The following is a 26,623-nucleotide window of genomic DNA, read 5'->3' as shown; positions in this document are numbered from 1 at the left end:
TTATGTCTTTCTGTTGTATTCATATTTTGTATTATCCCCAAAAGAAAGAAACCCAGCCACTCGTGGCATCAACAGAGCTGAGAAGTGAGCACCCTTTTGCCCGGTCTCACACTCACATACAGGCATCTAAACACGCATGTATAATGCACAAACACCCCTTTAAAGGTGACAAAAACTCTCAACAACCTTTCTGGCTGCTGTGTCTTTAATATAGTGTAAAGATTATCATACTCAAAAATACCCCTAGCCTATAAGGTGTTGTATAGAATAGTCTTAAACTGACCAGCTATATGTTCTTTAACTTATTTATTTATTTGTTTAACCGCATGCACTCGTGTGTGATTGGAAAACTAGTGTAATGATGGCATGCCGTCTTTACCAGACTTGGGCAAGGTATTCGGCAGGCCGAAAAAGGCAGGTCGTTGACCCCGAGAAAGCCCCACTTTGGCCCGATCAGGCCCCGGAAGTGACAGCAGAAACGCGGCTGGCCCTGGCTCGCTCGCTTTAGTCGCGATAGTGGAAACAGGATTATTGAGGGCCTCCCTTGTGGTAGAGGTTCTAACACTTACACCCAGGGTATGACTTATTCTTTTTCCTTCTATTCAGACTCTACAGAACTTTTTTATATATTTTCAACTCCCAGTTTGGCTGACATGTCCATTGCTTAGACTGTCCATGTTGGTCATTTATAAGCATGAATTTTTCATGGTCCTGAAAGTTTAGCATTTACATTTGCTTTGTTGAAGCTTTAACAGCCAATGATTTCAATATAAGAATTAGATAACAAAGTAATAATGCTCCTATTAATAGTGTCACTCCTAAAATTGTCCTAATAATTTTTAACCAGTAAGGAACCCCATGTTTCTAGTTTTAGATCAAACCTGTCCCATATTTTTTTATCTCTTCATGTTTTAGTTGCCATTTCTACCTGTAATTCTTTGAGGTTTGTCTTGGCTTTTGCAAAAGTAGCTTCTGGTGCTGTATTATTTGACATGTAAGTACAACATTGATCATCACATAATTTGCATACCCAATTTATCTGCCAACATCCAATTACTGATAAACTGTTTTGCCATGTCAATCTACTAGTTGCATCTAATTTTTCTCCTAAAAAATTAAAGCTTAATTTGTTAATAATTAATAAATCTAATAATAAATCTTTGTTGATTGTAGTAAATCTAATTTATTCATTCTGTATTTTTATTTTGAGAAATCCAAACAAGTATTGATTGATTCAGCTCCTGACTTAACCTTATCTCTTGCTTTGAACTGATTTGGTATGCCTCTGGGCTGACCTATGAAATGTATACTTTGGTCATCATTTTTCGATATCATATTTTAAACTGCCTTTATAATGCAAGCTGAGATTGCATTACTCAGCGATGCAATGTCAGACACAATGCACTCAAATTGAGCGAGTGACATCACTGTGAGGGGTAGGATTAGGGGTGGGGTTATGTGAGCCCATTAAAAAGCATTGTATGCAGCTCAGATTGCACTGCACCAGGTCTGCATCCAGACCCATCTAAAAATGCCATCCAAACGCTGCTATTTCCACATCATGTTTCAGTATTTGGGCTTCTAAAGGACGAGATACGTGCTTACATTTTAATTTTAATTTAAATGTTCCAGAGCATTATAAAAAAGAAAGAAATGCCAGCATTTGACAATGGACAGCTTCCAGAATCTATTTCAGTTAATTGCTAGATTTGGCTAAAATCTCCTCCAACTGACGAAGCTGTGGATTGTGAGCCACAACCTGTACGTTTTTTTATTTGTTAAAATCGATCAATTATGTGTACATACACAGTTTCTAGCATTAACGGTATGTTGTAGCGAGGACGTAAACAAGGATGTACACAATGGGAAACGCTGTTTGGCACCGCTAACAGTTTAACTACAAATTCATATTTATTTGTCGAACCGCTGTAAACACCCACAATCTTCACCAGTGCTGCAGTATCTCTATGCGGCCGCTTTACCTGCATTCTACATCTTAAAGACCAACTCGGATAAGATATGTGAATGTTTCATTTTACTTACACATGCTTATTTGAAGTGTATGCGAAAGACACTTGTTAGATTTCATTTTAGAGAGCAGGCTTGTGGTTCATCTCTGTGCTTTTCATTGTCTGTCTGATTCAGGCACAAACTGATAGCTAACAGCTAATCTGACTGACTGTTAACAGTGTAAATGCTTGTGCTTGAAGGTGTATGACGTCTTCCCTGGTGACGTAAAGCAGATCCATGAATCACAGCAAATTATGTTAGCTGACAGAAATATGACAGTCATTTTCATGTTAGCTGAATAGCTGTATATAATCAAAGTAAGGTATATGAAAAAATAATGTAATTTTTCTACAAATGAAGCATGAACACACATTGTTTTGCATCTTTTAAACACAATAAGCCTTAAAAATGCACTCTGGACCACCTCTTTAATAGTTCTGTTTACCATCCTTTGCCACATTTCACTCTTCATTGCTCTCCACTGTGGGCTTTTCTGGTCGGTTTCCTGTTGGTGTTCCTCTATTGCAGTTTTTTTTTTTTTTCCTTTGGAGCCCTTGCGCAGTGGTATAGATGGTGACAGATTGTTCTTCCTTCTACTAGGACTGACATTGGACTTGCCTTCATGACCCGATACGGTCCTTCTCTCCTGGGTTATTTCCACTCTCTCCAGAAAACCCTCAGATACAATTAGTCACCTGGAACAATCATTGCCTTGAACTCGTTTTGTCATGTCCACATAATCCATCACCAATTGCTTAAATGGTCCTTCAGGTAATGGGATGTTGCCTATTGGTGTCGCTCTTCCTTTCCTCACATTTTATTTAACAAGGCTTCACATGTGGACAAAAATTCACTGACCATTGCATTTAAATAAGGTGACAAATATCCTTGCAGTTTGATGGTTCTTATCACTTCCCCTTTAGCACAGTGATCAAAACTGTATGATTTGAGATACCTCAAATACGTTGATGTCTCTACATACAGTATGGGCAATACAAGCTTGGGGTGTTACTCTTGTTTCCTTCATTTACATTTGAACTCTCTCCTGCACTCTGTTCACACAATCTCCTCTTGATCCAACTCACACAGAATGCTCATCTCAAAGTATGAATATTCTGTATCAATGCAAGTGACTTTATTCATCATATTTGATATAGACTACGGGGGTGATACTATATTGATATGAGAATCCACAGCTGTATCCTATCTAGACTTTATCCCGGCGGATCAGGCAGAGAAGTGCAGGTGAGTTTAACCGATCATCTGCTGGAGTCTGGAGAGGGACCGCAAGACCCACTGGCAATGGTGCTTGCTGCTCACTCCACTGTAATGCTGGCATCTCCCGTATGCCAGTCTGCCATCAGCTCACAAGATGGCTTCCTGTTTCGAGTTTGTTTCTGTCATAGTTCCCATTCAAGTGCCTCTTTCTGAAATGCCATCACCTGAGCTACAAGAATGGCCACCACCACCTGAGTTGCCAGAGCTGCCACCACCACCGGAGCTATTACTGCCAGAGCTGCCACCGCCACCTCCAGAGCTGCCAGATCCTCCATCCCTGCCAGAGCTGCCAGATCCTCTAGAGTTGCCAGATCCCCTTTCTGAGTCCCCAAAGAGGGTGCCAGATTCTTCCGAATCCTCTAAACGGTGGGCGCCAGATCCTCCCGAATCCCCCAAACGGCCAGGGGCGCCAGATTCTCTTGAATACCCCAATGTCCAGGGGACTACAAAAAATCTGCCGGTATATGGACTACAAAATCCAGTCATGCAACACACACCTGCTCCAAATCTCCATTGATTAGACTCCCACAGCTGAAGCTGCTTGCCTGACCATTCTAAATAAACCTAAGTTTGGATTCGCACCTCTTTTTCTTCAGCGTCTCGTTCGCATTACAAAAAAACGAAACAAAATGACACAAGGAGAGAGTACTGAACTACTGAAACATATTTAATTAATTCATTTTCTTTTCGGCTTAGTCGCTTTATTAATCTGGGGTCGCCACAGCGGAATGGACCGCCAACTCACCCAGCACATGTTTTATGCAGTGGATGCCCTTCCAGCTGCAACTCATCTCTGGGAAACATCAATACACACTCATTTACACTAATACATACGGACAATTTAGCCTACTCAATTCATCTGTACCGCATGTTTTAGTCCTTGTGGGGGAAACCAGAGCACCCAGAGGAAACCCATGCGAACGAAAAACCAGAAAAACCAACACAGAAAAACCAACTGACCCAGCCAAGGCTTGAACCAGCAACCTTCTTGCTGTGAGGTGACAGCACTACCTACTGTGCCACTGCGTCGGCAACATATTGAAGACTTTATAGAAGTTTTTTAGTAATGGCAGCTTAAATACACCTCTCATTTGGAGAATGACATTACATGAACTGCTAAGGTGTGAGTTATTCACTTCAACAGCGTGTAAAAATCTGATCTTTAATTTGTATTTTATATTTGAAGTCAGGTGATTGGCTGGGCCATTCTACAGGTTGATTTTCTTTCTCTGAAAGAATTTGAGAGTTATTTTGTCTGTGTTTTGGATCATTGTCTTGGTGAAATGTCCACCCTTGTTTCATTTTCATCATCCTGATAATATAAATGTTGGACTGAAGCAGCTAATATTAGCTTACAATGACGAAGGGCAGAGGGTTGCTGAATAATTACTAAGAGATTTCAGCAGCTGTCTGAGCTTTCACTGGCTTTCTAAACCTTCCTTTCTTCATGTGTTCAATACTTTTCTTTGTGTCATTTAATTTTATTATTTATTATTATTGACACCTGGGGACAATGTCAAGTCAACGGCACCTTTTGAAATATGTTTTCTGAGAAAAATAGTGATGTGTTCGATACATATTTTGCCCAATATATATATAAACTCTGGGATTTAAAGTTGATATTGGTTCCATTAACCCAGCATATTAGAATAACATGAAGTAATGACAAAAGCTTTGATCACAAGAATATGTTTACACTTGAAAACAATGAATCTTTTAATAATAGTTAATTGATAGTTTAAGCATTAACTCTACATTAATAGACAGTAAAGCTTATTATTACAGCCACAAATTCTGTAATCTTGACTTTTAAGCACATATGTGCTAAATTATTTTATTTTCATACTTTGCTAATAATACCTTTTTCACTACTAAATTAATTATTGTATTATTTAAAAAAATAATTTATTTAAGAGAAGTTGGTTGAGATAATTTAGAAAATGTAAAGATCATTTTGAATAAATAAGTAAATGATTTATAAACTATTCAAATAAACATTTCTATAACTTATTTATTGATGCATGTAGTAATAGTTATTTTGCATGTTAATACTCAACTCAAACTCAACTAAACTCAATTTTATGCAGTTTTGTGACCTAATCTAAGGTGAGGACTATTTATGCTTTGTTAATTCTTTATGTTTAAGTGAAGCAATGTCATCGTGAAAAGGGTCTATAAAAAAGAAACTAACTTATTTCCAAGCACGAAGAGTTGCTGTGTTTATTTGTGGGCGTACAAGAGTTGGTTGTCATCATGATTTGTGTTTAAATGTCTAAGGCAGGAACTAATTAGCAGACAATGAGCTCTGCTGGGAGAATTCTGCATTACATTCATTGAGCAGAAAAAGCTCCATCATCCATAGAATGTAAATGAGGATGTGGAATTACTAGATGTTAGTACAGCAGCACACATTAACTGTTAACTTATTGTATTATTTTGTATGTTTTAGGTGCAGTTTGGCCATGCTGGAGCATGTGCCACGCAAGTGTTAGAGACAGCTGTTGCCAAAAATCAAGCACTGCGGGAAGCAGGTGCATTTGTGCCCAATAGCTTTGATGAATTGGGGGATGTCATCAAGTGAGTAACAGAAAGAGACATACTCATCAAGCTGTATTTTCAAAATTTCTTTGTGTAAATATTATTGATGATTTAAAGTAGACCACTTTTGTTAGCTGTTTAGTATGGTCAAAGTAGTATCACATTTGTGATTAAAAGTGGTCCCTTAATAATTCATTATGATTTTATTGCTGTGTTGTGGGTAAGATACTCTGTGTAGTTGTAAGAGCAGTACTCTACAATTTACCTCTAAATATTTAGTAAAAGGTTTGTTTGTTAGTTTTACTTTTTACATTGTTGTGGGGGTTAATTGACTTCAGTGGAGTGAGGGGAATCTCTTTGTTGAATATTTCTTTTAACCTGTTCATTTTATTTAATCATTTTACAGTAAAGTTATTGATTTGAATGGATTTGATTGGTCCTTTACTCAATAAGTTCACTCTCTGAATAGTTCCTGAATTAAAATCTCTATAAATAACAGTTAAATGAAAAAAAAAAGTTATTTAGTTTTAGAAATAACATTTGATAAATATTTGTTTTTAAAACTTTGTAGAATGACTCTAAAGATTTCTGTGTATGTTGTGATAGTTTTTTGAATAAAATATTTTCAAGTTTTTTATATTTTATATATTCAAATTTCAAATTTTATATATTTATATGTATTATTATGTAATTGTGTAAATATAATTTATTTACCTAACCTATTACTCTCTTTACCCCTAATAATGCTTCATCTCATTTTTTCTGTTTCGTTGGGAAGGTTTGTTTATGATGACCTTGTCACAAATGGAATCATTGTTCCAGAACAGGAGGTTCCTCCTCCTACTGTTCCAATGGATTACTCCAGGGCAAGAGTAAGATGGAAATAGCCTCTTATAGGGATCTGTTTCTGTTGCTTACCATGCTGAAACATTGGAGTGGGCTTTGTTTTGAAAGCACTTTATTTCACCTTTATTGTTATTAGTTTTTTGTTATTTTAAAGATAACTGGCAACAAAAATACATTAAAATTAAGATTCCAGAAAGAGGGTTTTTCCTACAAAAATGGATAAAATGGTCTAACATTCTTTTTTCAGGCATACTTTCAGCCTTTATACACTCTCAGAAATAAAGGTACGCAAGCTGTCACTGAGGTGGTACCTTTTTAAAAGGTAAACATTTGTATTTAAAAGGTGCATATTGGTACCTCAAAAGTATAAATTAGTACCTACAAAATTTAAGAGGAACACTTTTGTACTTTTTACCTACTAATATGTACCCTTGAGGTATTATTATGGACCTTTTAGGTACAAATTTGTACCTTTTAAAAACATACCACCCAAGTGACAGCTCGCGTACCTTTATTTCTGAGAGTGTAGATCGTCTTTATTATGTCCATAATAATAGTATATAAATAAAAGATCACTTTCAAAAATTTCAACAAAAAGATCAATCACTCAGAAATAAAGATATTTGTGCTTATTTACATGCCCTGTTATGGATTTCCTCCTTTTGTTGAACACAACACAAGATATTTTGAAAAATATGGGTAACCAAAAATTGCCTGTCCTCATTGACTCCCATGGTTTGGAATGAGGTCAGGCATCTGCTTAGTTACTATTTTCTTTGAAATGTATGCTTTTATGTTACTAAAATGTCACAATGCTACTAAAATGCGTTGCATAAGGAGGAAATCTGACCAAATTGATGTATTTATGCCTATAGGAGCTGGGGTTGATTCGAAAACCTGCGTCGTTCATGACTAGTATTTGTGATGAAAGAGGCCAGGAGCTCATATACGCCGGTATGCCCATCACAGAGGTGTTTAAAGAGGAAATGGGTGTCGGAGGAGTGCTGGGCCTGTTGTGGTTCCAGAGGAGGTTTGTCATTTAAAATTGGATCATTATGAAAATACAGAACAAGTAATATTTTACAATATTATTACAAAGTAAATGTTTACCTTTTTAAAAATGTTTTAGATTAGATTAAATTCAACTTTATTTTCATTACACATGTACAATTATAAGACAACGAAATGCAGTTTTGGTCTAACCAGGAGTGCACAAGGAACAAATTTAGGATGTAGGTATAAATTATAAGGAGCAATTATAGAAGTAACTATGGCGATATTTACAGATGGATGTACTATGACCATTATATACAGGTTGTATTATTTTTGAACAGAGATTTACAATAGATGAATATACTGTATGTACTGTACCAGTTGCTTTTGATAATCAGAGGTATGCAGTAGGGCTGTTACGGTGGCAATTCTTTACTAGCCCGGTGGTAAGTCACCAACAACCTCCGGTGTTGCAGTGGTGGTGTTTTTGTTTGTTTGTTTTTTTGTGGGAGTGGGGAGGTGGAATCTGTGACAGAAGTTCACTTAAAAGAAGTTCACTTTAATTACTAACACTACCGTCATTCCTACTACTTTCAGAACATACATTTAAATATTTTACCATATGAAAATGCAATGAATTTATGAAAATTGTGAAATTAAAGCATTAGTCCAGAGATCTGGTCCCCGCGTCAGGTCAGGGTGCTTCAGTAGCCTTTAAAACTCACACAGGAAAGAACTAGACATTCATTTCATGTTTTAGTTTACTAATTCTTTAAATACAACTCTCTTGATCTCTAAAGGAAAAAAAAACGCAAAAGAAATTTGTCGTTAAATGAATTTTAGCAGAGATGCAACTGCCTGTCATTCACATTTGTTTTTCAGTTAGGGATTAGTTCTATAAGAGTAACCTAATAAAAATGTTTTGTTGGACACTGCACATTAGTCTACACTATAATTAAAATTATAATTTATTATATTCATTATTATTAAAACTAAGCTGTACAATTGATAAAACACAAAACCCTTTTTTAATGTTTTCTTTCATTTTCACATCGCTAACAGTTGTAATAAGAAACATCCCATTATGGGGCAGCGGTCTCAAGTTAGGACACTTAAAAATGCCTTTTGAGTTTAAAGATGATCAGCCTGCGAGGTCAAGTTAACAGTGTCATAAATGAAATAGATATAGTGCATGAGTAAAGAGAATTGGCTGCATCAACCTCTGATATGCACTGCATGTAGGCTGAATGGTAATCTTTAAAAAATATGCAATACAAAACTTTAAGCATTTATGTTTTTTTTTTTTTTAAATAAAACGGAAAGAAATAAGGAGTAAAATATAATTTAAACCACTGGTTGGGCGCTGAAGTCATGATCCTTCTGCGTTAATAAATGGTATTGTTGTATAACATTAATGATGAAACCTACTGTAATAGCAAAATGCATACTATTGTTAGCCTACTATAAAAAGTATATGAAATAATGATGAAAAATCTACATTTCAAGCTGTTTGGACAGACATGTGTTGATATAGTGTATAGAAAGTCATATTGGGGTAAAATAAACACACCCAGTCCTTTTTTTTTCAATTTAACAACATAAAAACTGTAGACCAATTAGAGCGGTTTTCAGACTGACCACAAGTTAATGTAGGAGTGCGGTCCCCCACCCACCGAATTGATTGACAGCTTCGTGCAGTAAGATGTTTCGGTAGTCACTTGTATAATCATACTAACAAGACCAGTACAGAAAAAGTACAGAAAGCAACCAATAAATAAAGGTCTGTTCAGTTTGCTAGTATCATTAATCCTATCCATTTTAGCTGGGTGTTTGCGTTTAGAAGACAGTAGTTAATTTTACATTTAATTATGTGCAATTTTAATTGCGCAAATATTAAATAATTAATAATGTAGTGTTTAAAGGGTGTATGGGTAAAGTGTGGGGTGTATGAGGGGGCAAAATAGTCAGTGGGGGGCAGAGTTCAAAAGGGAAACAGCTCTGGAGAAAGAGCTCTTCCTCAGTCTGCTGCATGTTTTTTAACCTGAAGCACCTGACGGAAGGAAGGATCGAAAACAGTCTTAAGCAGGATGGAAGGAGTCCTTAAGAATACTGTGTGCTAGACGCAGACAGCATTTCTTCATTGTTGTCCTCAATGGCTGGAAGTGGGGTCCCAGTGATGCATTGGGCAGTTGTAACCCCCCAAGTTCATACAGTTCTCAGCAAACAATCCTGTGGTACACCAGTGTTGAGAGTGTCAGTGGTGGAGCAGATTTGGCCTGATCTAACATTCTGAGGTCTGTTGGTTAGAAAGTCCATAACCCAGTTGCAGAGAGAGGTGTTTATATCTAGGTCTCTAAGTTTGATAATTAACTTTGAGGGTATGACCATGTTGAATGCTGAGCTAAAGTTAACAACCAATATTCGTGTATAAATGTTTTATTGTGTATGAGTACAGAGTATTGTATATGGAGACTGTGCTTCTGTTGCCACGGTAGGCAAACTGGTGTGAGTCCCGTGTGGATGGGAGTGAGTCTTTCAGATGTGCCAGAACCAAACGCTCAATGCACTACATGATGATAGATGCGAGTGCTATAGGGCGATAGTCATTCAGTCATGTTGGGCTAGAAGCACTGTCATGGATGTTAGGTGCTAATATTGTGAAGTGCAGTAGGGGGAGTTACTGAGATACTAGAGTGAGTTGTAATATACAGAAGAAGAGTAAAGTTAGTTAAAGAAACACAAAACATTCTTGAGTCTCATTATCATCACATTAGACAAAAGAGGTGATTTTAAAGCAAATTTAATGCTGGAACAGCTGCTAGGTTAAGGGACAGGTTGAAAATGTCTGTGAAAACCCTAGCAAGCTGTTCTGCACATGCCTTGAGGACGTGTGGGAGATACCACCGGGTCCAGCAGACTTGCGCTCGTTGATCTGACTCAGTGTTGTGTAAACTTCTGAGGAGATGAGTATGATAGATGAGGGGTTAAGGAAGTGATACTGGTAGTGGTTTCTTTATTGTCTATTTCAAAGTGAGCATAAAAATCATTAGCTTGTTCGGGAAGGAGACATTTGTGGCTGTGGGTGTGGAATGGTTGGGTTTGTAAAAAGCAAGACGTAACTTTTAAGGGACTGTTTCATATGTATTAATTACTGTTTAATGAAAGCAAACTGTCATAGATTATTAAAGACGCAAACCCCTCAATGAATGACAGTTGCACCTTCAACAAGGTGCATTCTCACTTTCAGGATCACTCATTGGACAGTCTTTATGTTCAGGTAAGTAAGGTAAGTTCTCTTGTGGTATCTCTATTGCAGGACAGTCAGTGATTGTACTTTTCACAACTCTTGTCTTACGAGAAAGTTCTGCCATCTGCCTGCCTCTTAAGGTTTCCACATGTCTTAGATTGAAGAGGATTCTGTTGTTGACTTTTGGTAAGCTTCTACGCAAGCAGTAATCCATTGAATCATCCTCTGAGTCAGAATTTTCAGTGATACTTTCAGGTTCTCTTGCACCAGTGTTTGTTTCCCTCTCGAGTTCTAGTTCTAAGGGGTGGTTTTGATTTTACTGGCTCAGCCAGGCTTTCTTGTAAGAACCCATAGGGCAGCAGCAAGTCTCGATGCAGTGTGCAAAGTAGACCATCCCTGCCTTCCGGACAAACAGTATAAACAGGTAAGTCTCTCGCCTTCTTTGGCACAACATAGACTTCTTTCTCCTACTTATCAGCCAATTTATGCTTTCCTCTCAGCTTGACATTCCATACTAGAACACAATCTCCAACCTCAAAAAATGAGGTAACCACTCACTCATCAAATCATTTCTTGTTCCTTCTTACTAATTTTCTCAAAATTTTTATAATTTTCTCAAAAGGGTGAGGCAGTGGCGCAGTAGGTAGTGCTGTCGCCTTACAGCAAGAAGGTTGCTGGATCGCTGGTTCGAACCTCGGCTCAGTTGACGTTTCTGTGTGGAGTTTGCATGTTCTCCCTGCCTTCGCGTGGGTTTCCTCCGGGTGCTCTGGTTTCCCCCATAGTCCAAAGACATGCGGTACAGGTGAATTGGGTAGGCTAAGTTGTCCGTAGTGTATGAGTGTGTGTGTGGATGTTTCCCAGAGATGAGTTGCGCCTGGAAGGGCATCTGCTGCATAAAAACTTGCTGGATAAGTTGGCAGTTCATTCCGCTGTGGCGACCCCAGATTAATAAAGGGACTAAGCCGACAAGAAAATGATTAATTGAATTAATTAGTTTTCACAAAGTTTTAAATTTGAGGCATTCTCCGTAGCTGTCCTATAGCTTTCCTCCAAGCGATCTTTCAGATTTATCACATAAATGAAATGAGATGGGGATGACTCTGCAGCAGGTAAACCAAAGGCTATGTCTACTGGTAGCCAAGGATGTCTCCTGAACATCAGCTCAAAAGGTAAGAAACCTGTCGTGTCATTACAAGTGCAATTGTATGCCTGGACTAATGGTTTCACAAAGTCTTTCCAACAGGTCTTTTTCTTTATCCTCTAGGGTCCCTAGGGTCCCAAATGTAGGGAACATTTGGAGCAATGTTCTGCTGAAATGTTCTACAGGCTTACCTCTAGGATGGTAAGGTGCAGGTCTTACTTTTTGTATTCCAGCTATGCTACACAGTTCTTTGATTAATCTTGACTCAAAGTCGGCCCCCTGATCACTGAGAATTCTTTCAGGAAACCTGTAAAAGATAAAAAAAAAGTTGTGCCACAAGAATTTGGCCACAGTTTAAGCTTTCTAGTTCCTGGTGAGCACTGCAACAGCATACTTGGTGAAATGATTAGTAATCACAAAGATGTCTTTAGTGTTGCTTCAAACAGGCTCCAGTGACAAGTAGCCTATGCAGACTAGTTCAAAGGGTCTGATGGTTGTGATGTTCACCAGGGGTGCAGCTTGCTCAGGAGGGGTCTTTCGTTTTACACCTCGCTCACAGGCCTTTACTTTCTCTTCCACAGTTATTGCCATTTTTGGCCAGTAAAAGTGGGCTCTAGCCAGGTCCAAGGTCCTTTCAGTTACGAGATGCCCCATGTCATTGTGCAGATTTTTTTAATACATTTCCTCTGAGCTTTTTTGGTAAGGCCAACTGATACAGCATGCCTTTTGGGTCCTGTCTCTTTCTAAACAAGATTCCATTCTTGAACTTAAAGCGGTCCCACTCTCTTAGCCATAAAGCTACCTCTGCAGACTCTACTTTCCCGTGAGGTTTCTTGCCATTTTCAAGGTGCCTAATTACTTCTTCAAGCTCTGGACCAGTTCTTTAACATGCTTTTAACTCTTCCTCAGACATTTGGGGAAGTACTGGGAGGCCTCCTGCTGGAACTCTTGGGTTAATGCATCAACACTTAGGAACAGCGATTCTACCACAGTAAGTTGAGAATACGATAGGTTACAATCACCGCAGCTCTGATATACTTAGTGTCATTCACAGAGGGCTTTTACTGCATCGGGCAAGATTACTACTGTCAGTGGTGGTGTTGATGTATTCCAGAAAAGAGGAAGTGTAACTGTCTATGTCTGTGTGAATGCCACAGGTGGACTGTGTGTTGAAACCTGTTCACATACTCCGACATGTGACAGAAAAACTTAACCATTATGGGTTCAGCAGAGTAAAATTATTCGCCTTTAATATTCATTGGACCAACATGGACAATTTTTGTTGGATATACTGAACTATTTTTCAGTTTGTGTATTTGGCACTTTTATTGTTGGGCTTTGCTATCACAGTTGCTGTTGCGGTGGAGGAAACATCTACATTTTTTGCCTCACCTCACAGTTACAATGATGAGATGAGATTAATTGTACATTGTTCTTCTGCCCGACAGCCAAGCTCACAGCCAGAGCTACCAGATCCTCCAGAGCTGCCAGATTCTCCGTCACTGTCAGAACTGCCAGCTTCTTCGTCACTGGCAGTTCTGGAGGATCTGGCAGCTCTGGCAGAGTCACCACCTGAGTCCCGCAAAAGGCCAGAGTCACTGCCTGAGTCCCACAAAAGGCCGGAGCCACCGCCTGAGTCTCACGAAAGGCCAGAGACATTGCCTGAATCCTGTGAAAAGCCAAAGCTGCCACCTAAGTCCCACAAAAGACCAGAGCTGCCACCTGAGTTCCATGAATGCCTGCTAGAGCTGTGTAACTTCCTAGTGCTGCCAGAGCCATGTGACTTCCCATTGCTGCCAGAGCCATGTGATTTCCCAGTGCTGCTAGGACCAGGTGAAACCCAAGTGCCTCCAGAGCCGGAGGAATTGTCAATGCCTCCTGATTCTAAGTCTACTGACTTACTGGGGTGGTCTTAACCACCAGTTCCTTCTTATCTAGATTCTCCTGCACCACAGGGGTTGTTTGAACTGCCAGTGCTTTCCAAACCAGAACCTCCTCATTTACGCGGGTTGTCTGACATGTCAGTGCCTGCTGAACTAAAGTCTCCAGATCTTTCACAGCTCCATGTGCCAGGTCCTCATTAGCTCCAGGCTTCTATTTATCTGCAGCTCTATCCTCCAGGCCCACTAAAGCTCCAGTCTCTAGATCCTCTGCAGCTCTTGGCTCCAGGCCCTCAACAGCTCTATGCTCCAGGTCATTTGCAGTTCCAGTCTCCAGGTCCTCCACAGCTACACAATCAAGGCCATCAGCAGCTCTGTATTCCACGCTCTCCGCAGCTCCACATTCCAGGCCCTCCACACTCTAACCTTCCCCTGTTCCACCTTCAAACCACCTCCCTCTTGGACTGTTTTGGGAGCATCTGGAATCCGTTTTTAGAACTGCCACAATCACCAGCGATCTAGTCTTGGCAGATCGCTGGTGAGCTATATATGTCACCTTTACGGACTACAAATACCATCACAGTGTTCACACGCACCAGTTGGTGATCACAGCTGATGACACACGCAGCCAAAGTCTTTGATTGCTTTCGCTGTTTGTTTTATCGAGTGTTTCTAGTTCTATTTTTTTTGCCTCCTGTGTCTTTGACCCAAGTCTTGTCTTTTTCTTGTATGCTTTTTTTGCCGCCATTACCTTACACCTGTTTAATGACTACAATTTAGATGATCTGTATGTTCCTGTTTTGCTCCTGTATTGACCCTTGCCTGCATATAGGATTAATCTTATTAAACTGCACTTGGATCCTTATTTTTGTTGTCCTCGACTTTGTCCTCGGCTTTCTCAAGCCAACATCAAAATTTGTCAGTTACCTTTAGACCTTTAAGTCTATATCCAAAAACAAAACAAAATACAAAAACATACAATACCATCGTAAATATACATATTAAACACAACATAAAAACATTTATTTCAATGCTTCAAATACCAGGATCGCTATTAATTATCCCTTAGTGTGGGATCACTTAAAGGGCTTCTATTTTTCCCTTATTATAAGATGTAAAATAAGCCTTGTTTGTCTCCAGAATGTGTCTGTGAAGTTTCAGGTCAAAATTACACATCAAATAATTTATTATACCTTGTTGAAAATGTAATTTTTTAGGTGAGAAGGAATTTTAGCTGGTTTTACCAGTGCCTGTAAATGCTAATGTGCTGGTTCTCCCTGCCCACTTAAAGTAGGTTTATCCCCACCCACCTTTCTGGGACATCTGCTTGATCAATAAAAAAAAACAATTCTCATTAATAAAATGAGAGCACAACAGCCTATAATTGGCAAACAACTGTTCATATGTTTCTTCCCTCTGACATCACACCAAAATGGTAGCTTCCAGAGGAAATGATGTTGCAGTAGCTTTAAAAAAGCAAAGGAACTGAATTACTTTGAGTTTTGAATTACTTATTGTGAACCAGGAAAATTAAATGCAAACGGGTTTGTGAAGGATTAAAAAAAAAAAAAAAAGGTAATGAGATGTTTTGGCTTTTTTGGGATGCATTAAAATCAAACAAAATAGTTGTGTAAATTCTGATATAAAAGAAACAAACTTAGACTAATCTGAACCCAAAATCTCCATGACATGATTTGAGGTGCACAAAAGTTAAGTTGTCGTCAGTGCACAGAACAAATGACATACAGAAGCGTTTGTTAAAAAGTTTTTAAAAAAAAAACAAACATTTGGATTTTAGTTTAACATCATGCCATTCAAAAACATTTTTTAAAGACACTTGTTGTGTTTATATTACTTCATAAAAAATGTATAGAGACTATACCCCCACACATTTCTGTCCAAATAGCTTCCAAATGTTGATTGACCATAGTACACATTTCCACTGTGTTATTTTCCATCCCAAATGCACTTCTGAACTCTGTTTACATAGGGCTTCCCTTTGGCACTGTACAGTTTTAACTGGCATTTGTGGATGTAACTACGTATTGTGGTACTTGACAAAGGTTTGCCAAAGTTGTCCTGAGCCCATGTGGTGATAGATGAATAACAATTCTTGATGCAGTGCCACCTGAAGGATTGGAGATCACAGTTGTTCAGCCCTTGTCCTTTATGCACTGAAATTGTTCCAAATTCCTTGAATCCTTTGATTATGTTATGTACTATTGTAGGTGAAATTATGTACTAATGTAGGTGAAATTTTACTTTGAGGCATGTTGTTTTTAAACATTTCAGTAATTTCGCTATGTGTTTATTGGCAAACTGTCAATCCTCTGCCCATCTTTCCTCCTAAAGGACTAGACTTTGGATGCTGCTTTTGTACAAATCATAATTACAATCACCTGTTGACATAACCAGTTTCAAATCACATGATTTTTACCTGATTACTAGCCCTAAATTGCTCCTGTCCCAACTTTTTTGGGAATGTGTTGCAGGTCTAAATGACAGGAAAGGATGTATATTTACAAATTAAATGAAGTTGGCAAACATAAAATATTTTGTGTTCATATTGTCTGCAATAAATTACAAGTCAAAGTAAACTTGGAAATCAAAATTATTTTTTTTATTATTATTTTTTTTTTTTTGCATTTTTTATACTGTTCCAACTATTTCAGATTTGGGGTTGTACAAGAAGCTCTAAATACAGCTATTTTACATAACCTGTAGACAGTGGTGGAAAGAATACTGAAAAATCATACTCGAGTAAAATTACCATTACTTGCCTAAAAATGTTGTGCAAGTACAGTAAAAGTATCTTTTGTAAATATTACACTAAGTATGAGTAAAAAGTAGACCTTTCAAAAGTACTTGTAGTTGGTTAGTATTACGGTGTTAAAAGCTGATGCATTTACATGTTATCTGTGCATGTGTGTGTAAACGTAACATTCTGTAGTGCAACAACTTATTGCCCAACAGGCACACAACATCATAAGAAGATAATATTAGGTTAGATTTGGGTTGTGATGTCAGGTGACCAAAATTCAATGTCTAGCCAGCGTCTAAGGACAACGTTATTTTGATGTCCAGTGATGATGACAAATTCTGTTAATATTTCGTTGATTTAAGTTTGTGTGGGAAAGTGACCAAAGGTACAACGTCGAGTCAACATTTTAAACCAATTATTATTATTAAACCATATTGACGTCAGATGCTGACATTTATTCATCGGGTATGGCAACCAAAATCTAACATCTGATAGACATAATTATTTTTTACATCCACACATCGCTTAGCTGTAACATCATTGGACAATAATATTTTATTGATTTTAGGTTGAACATTGGACATTGATGTTGGCCTGACATTGAGTTCTGATGCCAACACGATTTTCATTTCCAAACAAACTGCAACGTCTACATCACGTTAGGGTACAACGTCAATCAGACATCATGTTGACGTCTTGTGCCTGCTGGGTGTTTAAGGCCATTTTGGATATCATACAGTAAACATCCGTCATCTTGTCATCAGTGACATGCATCTCAACAGTCTCTGGGTCAATGTGTGTAAAGATTTTGGACGTCTTCTTGTACACTTTTAATGCTGCAATTATGAAGCGCCCATGTCTTGAGGTACTTTTCTAATCCCCATAGACAAAAGATAAAAAATAGTGACTGCAAGGAAAGTGGAGTAAAAGTACCGATACTTTCATGTGGGGGGTCAGAACTCGAATTACATGTATGACAGATACTATCTTTCTACTTAATGTAATTTTCTGACATGTTTTTGCACTAAAAATGTTCAATAAAAATATATATTTTTTAAAAAAGTACTGATACAGCACTAAATATGTACTCAAGAGAAAGTAAAAGTACACCTTTTTAAAAATTACTTAGTACACTACAATTTCTGAGAAAAACTACTTAATTACAGTAGTTTGAGTATTTGTAATTAGTTACTTTACACCACTCCCTGTAGACATAAAAACTTTACGAGCCAACATATTTGCTTGACTGTACAATTTACAACACTGGTGCTGCACATCATCATCATCATCATCATCATCATAACATTAAATAGTTACAATAGCCGGTTGATGCTTTAAACTTAATTTCTATTAATTTAAATTTTGTGAAATGAACAGAATGACATTTTTTATTATTATTTATGTTGTAAACAGGTTTTGAGCTTAGTTATTTTATGTATAAAAAAAACCTGGTACACTAATATTTATAAATGTTTGCCCACTTTTTTGATATCTTAGTTATTTTACATGTTTGTAACATTTTAGTTTGTTAGACATCATGAAGAGATCCAATCAAAAAAATAATAAAATAAAATAATAATAATAATAATAATAATAATAATAATTGAGATCTACCAGTGTGGAAAAGGTTATAATGCCTTTTGTAACTCTTTGGGATTGCAGTAAACAAATGGCAAAAACATGGAACAGTGTTGAACCATCCCACCCAAGAGGCCACAAAAGAGTTCCAAGAGTAAAACTACTGTTGAGAAAAAGAACATAAAGGCTAATCTCAGATAATACAGAAAATATCTTAATGACCCACAAGACTTGTGACAAAAGTTGAATTGTTTTGCAAGGCGTGGTTCCAATTATTTTGCATAAAAGTAACATTACATTTCTGAAAAAGAACATCATACCAAGAGAAAATTGTGGTGTAGATATTGTGATGGTCTGGTGCTGTTTTGCTTCTTTAGGTCCTTAAAGACTTGCTAAGATAAATGGCTGAATGAGAAAATATACTGAACAAGAATGTTTAATCATCTGTTAGGCCCCGTTTACACTGCCAGTTAAATGTGACCCGATTCCAATTTTTTGTTCATATGTGACACAGATCGGATCTGTTTTATATGTGGAAATAAATGAGATATACTGTAGATCGGATATATAACAAAGTGACTGTCATGTAAACAGGCAGATCGGATTTATTGAGGCATACCGTTCTGTACATCATTAAACTTGCGACAATGTGGAGCTTCCCCGCGGTTTAATGACGTGGGTGGAAGAGCATGTATAGAGAGATCAACGCGGTAAACAACAATAACCGAGAAAACATGAAGAAACATTTGGCTCCCACCAGACCTGAGATCTCTCTCGTACCCACAAATCCCTCTGAATGGTGGTGGACATCATAAAGCATATAAACCATAAGCGCAGACTGCGATGACGGCCCTTTCCCACCTCGTCTGCCTCAAAATCATTTTAAAGTTGGGCGAACTTCGTGTTGTAACTTTTGCTTTTTGCCGCTATTAATACACGCACTGCGAGCTACACATAGAACAACTTTATTTCCTCCAACAACAGTGCACACACAGGCAAAGGCTACATTTTCTAACCACACACACACACATCAGGGCCATACCATTACATAAACTGCGTGGGGGTAAATCTGAACTAAACCATTCACTGCTTATACTACACTTCGCATATTTTGCAGAGCTAAAAACAAGAAAACTTCTTCCATCGTGGCTACTGGCTAGTGTGGCACAGGTGCTAGAACCCGCCTTTATGCATGCGCGGCATCAGCAAGTGTAAACACATGAATTGGATATGAGTCACAATTAAAAAGAATGTGTAAACGGACAGACAAAAAAAAAATCAGATATAGGCAACAAATCGGAAATGGGCATCAAGACCTGACAGTGTAAATGGGGCCTTAGTGACCTCAAGCTGATGGGAACTTGGGTTTTGCAGCAGGACAATGATCCAAAGACAACCAGCAAGTCCACTTCTGAATGGCTGAAAAAAATTTTTTAAAAATGAAGATTTTGGAGTGGCCTAGTCAAAGTCCTGACCTGAATCAAATTGGGATGCTGTGGCATGAGATTGGAGGGTTCATGCCCAAACCCTCCAATGTGTCTGAATTACAACAATTCTGCAAAGATGAGCGAAAATCCACAGTGCTGTGTCAGACTCATTAGAAGTTACCAAAAATGCTTGTTTGCAGTTGTTGCTGCTAAGGGATCGACTAACCAGTTATTAGGTATAGGGGCAAACACTTTTTCACACAAACATTTTCTTTGACTTTTTCTTTTTGTTTGACGATCTGAAGCATTCAAGTTGGACAAGCATGCAAACAAAATAAGAAATCAATAAGAAGGCAAACACTTTTTTTCACACCACTGCGTCTGTGTATGTATATATGTTCATTCATTTTCTTTTCGGCTTAGTCCCTTTATGTATATATGTATGCATATATAATTTATAGAATTAATGTATTTTTTTATTTCATAAACAATAATAGAAAATATTCTGAACTCTTAAAAAGTTGTTTAGATATGAATATTTGTTTTTAAATGCATTGAATGAGTTTTTCCATCTTCCTTTGTGTTCCTTTCATAAAGTCAGCTTGTTAACGTGTGTTTGTACTTGTGTATTTTGGGCAGGTTACCACGTTACGCATGTCAGTTCATCGAGATGTGTTTGATGGTGACTGCAGATCATGGGCCAGCTGTATCTGGTGCACATAACACCATTGTGTGTGCTCGTGCTGGTAAAGATCTGGTGTCCAGTTTGACCTCTGGACTTCTGACAATCGTAAGATCAGTTGCTCTACATGCAAGACTACTGCTTCATAAATTTATAAAGTTGAGCTACAGTTCTGTGTGACCAAGAGTTTAGTACACTCATGTTAACCTTGACATGCAAGCTAACATTAAATGGGTAAACTGGATCATTTTACAGTTAATTAGTATTAAGAAACCAAAAATAAATGGATGTTATTAATTGTTATTGATTGGTATTGGATGTATTCTTATCTGCAGGGAGACCGTTTTGGTGGTGCTCTGGATGCAGCTGCTAAACAGTTTAGTAAAGCATTTGACAGCGGCTTGCTGCCCATGGAGTTTGTCAACAAAATGAAGAAAGATGGTGTACTGATTATGGGCATTGGCCATAGAGTAAAATCAGTAAGTATACAAACGAATGCATGCAAAATACACTGCATTACACTACTTTAGATTTTATATATTTGGTGTCACTGTGGTGCAGTGGGAAACACGATCACCACAACTGGGGCAGTTGGCATTTCTGTGTGGAGTTTGCATGCTCTCCCTATGTTGGCTTGGGTTTCCTCCAGGTGCTCCAGTTTCCCCCACAGTCCAAAGACATGCGGTATACTGTAGGTGAATTGAATTAGCTTCCAACCTTTAAAGGTTCTCCTCTAACCAAAAGCATTTTTTTCTGTTTGTGCCTCTGTGAAATGCAAAAGAAGAAGTGGATCATATACATCAATTGTAATTACTTAGAATAAACTTTAAATAAACACACCGTTATTGATCGCTGGTGTGCATGCAAATATTTTTATTTTTTAGATGTATCATTATTATTATTTCTGTGGACAGGCCTTCACTCATATTTACATATTCTTTTTCTGTGTAACAGATCAATAACCCTGATATGCGGGTGCAGATCCTGAAGGACTTTGTGAAGCAGCATTTCCCTTCAACACAGTTACTGGATTATGCTCTTGAAGTAGAGAAGATCACCACCTCAAAAGTAATGTTACTGCTTAAGTTATTTTAACAAGTTTTGTTGGGTGATCTTTCCTTTCCATAATGTTTACATGAATTTTTCTTTTCTTTTCAGAAGCCCAACCTTATTTTAAACATTGATGGTTTTATTGGTGTGGCTTTTGTCGACCTCTTAAGAACATGTGGAGGTTTTACACGGTAAGAGTGAAAGATTGTTGTTTAAACAGTGTGGGTGAATGTAACAAGACACTAATAATAAAATGGTAATGCAGTCCATATTTCAAATTTTCTGGCCGATGAAAATATTTTACATTTTCTGTATTATGGACACAGGAAATACAAGTTTTTGTCATGACTCCAGTGATGCTATCCTAGCTATATTATATTATTTGATTATTAAGTGTTAAGTCTAAGACTATTATGTGTTTCTAGTGAAAGTTTTTGTTGCCATAGTTGCAGATTTTTTTTTATTGGAATTTCTATTAGGTTCACCCAAATATTTGGACTAGATTTAAAATTAACTGGAGCCAATTTGTTAGGAAAAATAATAAAATTCTATAAACAAACTTCTAGATAAGAAGTCATAACAAAATGGCCAAGGTGTAAATAGAGACAGCCAGAATTTTGGGCAGTGTGCATTGTTATGTGTATACAATATAAGAAATTCATTTGTTTTTCAGTGTAAACAGTTTCAGTGATTATAGTGTGAATTGCATAAATTGTTATTTTTTATGACCAAAAATAGTCAAAGACACCCTTGTTTTTTTCTCTTTTTTTTTCTTTTTTATTTACAGTGCACCCGGAAAATATTGATAACGCTTTACTTTTTCCACATTTTTTATGTTACAGCCTTATTCCAAAATGGATTAAACTCATTTATTTCCTCACAATTCTACACACAATATCCCATAATGTCAGTGTGAATATTTTTGTTGGTAATTTTTGCAATTTTATTAAAAATAAAAAACCTGAAAAATCGCATGTACAGCAGTATTCACAGCCTTTGCTCAATACTTTAGTGATGCACCTTTGGCAGCAATTACAGCCTCAAGTCTTTTTGAAAATGAAGCCACAAGTTTGGCACACCTGTCTTTGAGAATGTTTGGCCATTCCTCTTCGCAGTACCTCTCAAGCTCTATCAGGTTGGATGGGAAGCGACCAGAGATGGTCAATATGATTTAGGTCTGGGCTCTGGCTGGGCCACTCAAGGTGAAGATGCCTTTTGGCAAATTCCAGGTGGGGAGTAGTTTTTTTCTGGCCACTCTACTATACAGGCCTGATTGGTAGATTGGTGCACAAATTGTCCTTCTGTAAGGTTCTCCTCTCTCCACAGAAGAACGCTGGAGCTTAGACAGAGTGACCTTCGGGTTATTGATCACCTCCCTGACAAAGAGTCTAATGGAGGCCACTGTCCTCATTGGAACTTTCAGAGCAGCAAAAACATTTTCTGTAACCTTCCCCAGCCTTGTGCCTTGAGACAATCATGTCTCAGAGGTCTATAGACAATGCCTTTGACTTCATGCTTGGTTTGTTCTTTGACATGCACTGTCAACCCTGGGACGTTATATAGACAGGTGTATGTCTTTTCAAATCATGTCCAATAAACTGAATTTACCACAGGTGAACTCAAATTAAGCTGCTAAAACATCTCAAGAATGAAAAGTGGAAACAGAATGTACCTGAGCTCAATTTAGAGCTTCACGACAAAGACTGTTAATACTTTTTATGATTTTTCACTTTTCTGATTTTTCAGGTTTTTTATTTTACTCCTATTGATAAAAAATAGGTAGAAATATGCGTGGGTGGTACTGTATGTAAAGTTGATTCCAAGATATGGTCTTAACTGTCTGAAATATAAATACCTGGTCTGTGTAGAGCTCATTTTATTCATTGTGAGGGTAAATTGTATTAGTGTATGTTTGTGAAAACTGTTTATGTGTTGCAGAGATGAAGCAGATGAATTTGTTGATATCGGCACTCTCAATGGAATCTTCGTTTTGGGACGCAGCATTGGTTTTATCGGTAAACCACAAAATTCTTTATCATTGTTAATATAATTATATAATTAGTTTGTGATCATGCCATGTTTTTACTAATCTCACAATGCACAACAATATATCTTTACTTGGTGTTGTAGAAAGCGCAAATTAAATAACAGGTGCAAGTGAGATGCACTATACAAAAAAACATTGATGTGCCCTAAAGTCTAACAAGCTGAAACTGTTAAAAAGAATCTGACAGTCAAGAAAAATAGGGATTTGTCTTTGTGTTTTTTTTCTACTGAGAAGGATGCAAATATAGTAATTTAATAATTAGTTGTTAATTACTCAACCTCATGCAGTTCCAATCCCCTTGAGACCCCAAAGCTCCAAGAAGAGGTTTGTTTGGCAAAGAAACTGTATCGCAACTTTGTTCACATATGTCTTAGATGAAGGAGGCTTATGTCTTAAATGGAGGACGAGGGAGCTCTCAGATTTTATCCAAAATATTTTTACTTGTTTTCCAAAGAAGTTGTCATCTGGTAATTAAAATATTTCTGGCATGGCAAGAATACAGCAATGTTGTCTGTTACCTATTTTTTATTTTTTTTATTGATCTCACCAAAAGACAAACAAGCTTGTGCACTGTTAAATGTGATTAGTTATTTTACAAAAAATTGTAAACTTGTAACTTAGAACTGTTAAGTTGACTTAATTGTCATATTTATGCATAGTTTATTCACTTAATAATTTTAGCGATTTGTTTACTTTACAAAAAATTGTCTTTTGTATAGTGTGTGATAATTGCAGAGTGCATAGTCTATAATGTGTCTTGGTCATGAAATTTTACATGAGTGTTTTTCTTTCTTATTCTTAGTTGTTTTTTTTTTTTATGTTTGATTGTTGGTTTGTTTTTTACTGTAATCCCACAGGTCACTATCTGGACCAGAAACGTCTGAAGCAGGGTCTCTACCGACATCCATGGGATGATATCTCCTACGTTCTTCCTGAGCACATGTCAACGTAAACCGAAAAACTTTTAAATATTTTGGGGATATATATTTTGATGCAGAAACATATCTATTTCATTACTTTATCAAAATGGGAAAGGGAGGGGTAAATTATTTAGTCATAACCAAAGAGATGTGGTCATAAAATACTAGCGAACTTGGTAACTTTCACAAAGCATGAACATTTTCAATTGAATTTGTAAAATGGCTGCTTATGTAACAAATATTTAATGTTTTATAAGAACATCTTGTTCCTAACTCTACAATGCATCTTTCTTTACTCTGGTTAGGATTTAGAAATGAACTTCTATTAATAGAGGATGTTAGGGTGTCAATTCTAATTTGTATGAAAACACCACATCTTAAATATGCAAAGCACCAAATTATACATATTCTTAAATATTATTTGTTACTAAATGTTAATACGCAAATTTTATTATGCCATCAAAATTTATAATACAGTGGAAAAAGATTGAAATGATAGATCCTAAAATACATAGATCCAAAAAAAATTTATTGAGATGCATACTGCTACTTAACGAGATAACGAGAGACACACTGAACCTGGTGGAAGCAAATTTGCAATTCACAGTAAGCACATTCATTTAGAAAAGAAAGGTGAATTTAAATCAGCTTCTTTGCTGTTGTTTTTATGCACCAAGATCTGTTACTTTTGAAAATAAAGTTCTTTATAAGTTATTTGTGTCATAATTTGTACATCTTTAAAGCACAAACAAGTTTGACTAAGTAAATGAAATTGTTTTAATGCAGACACTGTGCTTGTTAGGTACTGGAAAAGTCAACATTTACTGGAAATTTGTTGACCGGTGTAGAGAAATAGATACATTTTAGATAAACTGTATGGAGAGCTAAAAAAATACTGTATATTGATATATATAGTTGAAGTCCGAATTATTAGCCCTCCTTTAAATTTATTTATTTTTTTTATTTCCAAAATGATGTTTAACAAAGCAAGGACATTTTCACGGTATGTCTGATAATATTTTTTTCTTCTGAAGAAAGTCTTATTTGTTTTATTTTGGCAAAAATAATATCAGTTTTTAATAAAAAAAAATAAAAAAAAACATTTTAAGGTCAAAATTCTTAGTCCCCTAGCTATTTTTTACATAGTCTACAGAAAAAAACATCCTTATACAATAACTTGCCTAATTACTATAACCTGCCTAGTTAACCTAATTCTTTAATGTCACCTTAAGCTGAATTCTAGTGAGTTATTAGAAATTATTTATTAAAACTATTATGTTTAGAAATGTGTTAAAAAATAACATAATGTACCTACAGAACACTTGAGCTTTAAAAAAATAGAAAATTATCAAATCTCTTTTTTTTTTCTTTTTGCTAAACTACCTTGTCAGAACAAGAAATCGGTTGAAATAATACAAAAATGGTTAAAGTAAACTGTTTAATTCTAGGAGACTTGTAAAATTTAAAAAAAAAAAAAAGTGTAGTGTTTCTTTAAGCGTTCAAGCAAAAAAAAATCTCAGTCAATGATGTCACATTTCAAACATTCAATATTTATTATCCAGTCTCGTATAAAGCGTTGTATTCTCTCTCGAGCCAGATAGTAGAAAGTGAGAGCTTGTTTCAACAGTAGAGTTAAGTCTTTGCTTTATTGTGGTGTATCTATTTGTTGTGGGTAGAAGACATGTAAGTCTTGATGTCTTCACATAAAAATCAGGTGGATGATAGCATCTAGGAAGATTGAGCTTGCAGAGGTCTGGTCACTCTCTTTTCCACTTATTCCATTTCTTTAGCAAGTCTGTAGGGAGTTTGGGATCATTCAAATATCTTGATTTAGACCAAAGCTTCTGAATAAGCACCTTGGTTTAAGTGGTGAAGGGAATAGAGAATCTGTGACTTTATAGACACACCTAAGTACACAATATATGTATTACAAACTTTAAGGCAGTGCCGCATTAAGCCTAAAGAAGGTTCCTAAGGATCTGCATGGTTTAGCCTCCCTTAGCTAAGATTGGGATCATTTTGTCAATGAGCCACTTGGCTTCTACCAGAATGGAAAGACTAAGGAGGCAGTTGTCCAGTTTTGTTTGTTGTACTTCAACACTTCCTCATTCCTAGATTGCTGGCCTTGAACATGTGTCAGCAGTGCAGATATAGCATGAAAGACACTATAGATTGTCCCAGACATCTGCCGTTTCTCCTTACAATGTGTTCCACCAAATAAACCT

The 26,623-nt window shown here is 36.9% G+C and overlaps 2 protein-coding genes across 9 annotated transcripts in view; both read left to right on the top strand.

Moving 5' to 3' along the window:
- aclyb (ATP citrate lyase b) overlaps window positions 1-25,112 on the top strand; it is a 111,177-nt gene extending 86,065 nt beyond the window's left edge. For all 8 annotated transcript variants that reach the window (XM_087275977.1, XM_087275975.1, XM_087275974.1 and 5 more), the window contains 9 exons: window positions 5,738-5,865; window positions 6,605-6,698; window positions 7,548-7,702; window positions 20,339-20,489; window positions 20,717-20,860; window positions 21,336-21,449; window positions 21,540-21,622; window positions 23,370-23,446; window positions 24,336-25,112. In XM_087275977.1, the coding sequence (XP_087132103.1) occupies window positions 5,738-5,865; window positions 6,605-6,698; window positions 7,548-7,702; window positions 20,339-20,489; window positions 20,717-20,860; window positions 21,336-21,449; window positions 21,540-21,622; window positions 23,370-23,446; window positions 24,336-24,430 (1,041 nt within the window). In that variant the 3' untranslated portion in view covers window positions 24,431-25,112. The remainder of the gene's footprint in view (window positions 1-5,737; window positions 5,866-6,604; window positions 6,699-7,547; window positions 7,703-20,338; window positions 20,490-20,716; window positions 20,861-21,335; window positions 21,450-21,539; window positions 21,623-23,369; window positions 23,447-24,335) is intronic.
- LOC147834419 (uncharacterized) lies at window positions 11,091-15,686 on the top strand. The gene is made up of 3 exons (XM_087276005.1): window positions 11,091-12,259; window positions 12,963-13,044; window positions 13,502-15,686. Exons 1-3 carry the CDS (start codon window positions 12,228-12,230, stop codon window positions 13,967-13,969), a joined length of 582 nt encoding a protein of 193 aa, XP_087132131.1. The 5' UTR covers window positions 11,091-12,227; the 3' UTR covers window positions 13,970-15,686.
- Window positions 25,113-26,623: the final 1,511 nt, after the last annotated feature.

Source organism: Danio rerio, chromosome 12 (genome assembly GCF_052040795.2).
Source record: "Danio rerio strain M-AB ecotype USA chromosome 12, GRCz13ab, whole genome shotgun sequence".
Lineage (NCBI taxonomy): Eukaryota > Metazoa > Chordata > Actinopteri > Cypriniformes > Danionidae > Danio > Danio rerio.
Note: the sequence above shows the minus strand (reverse complement) of the source record. Positions and strands in the feature narration are given on the sequence as shown.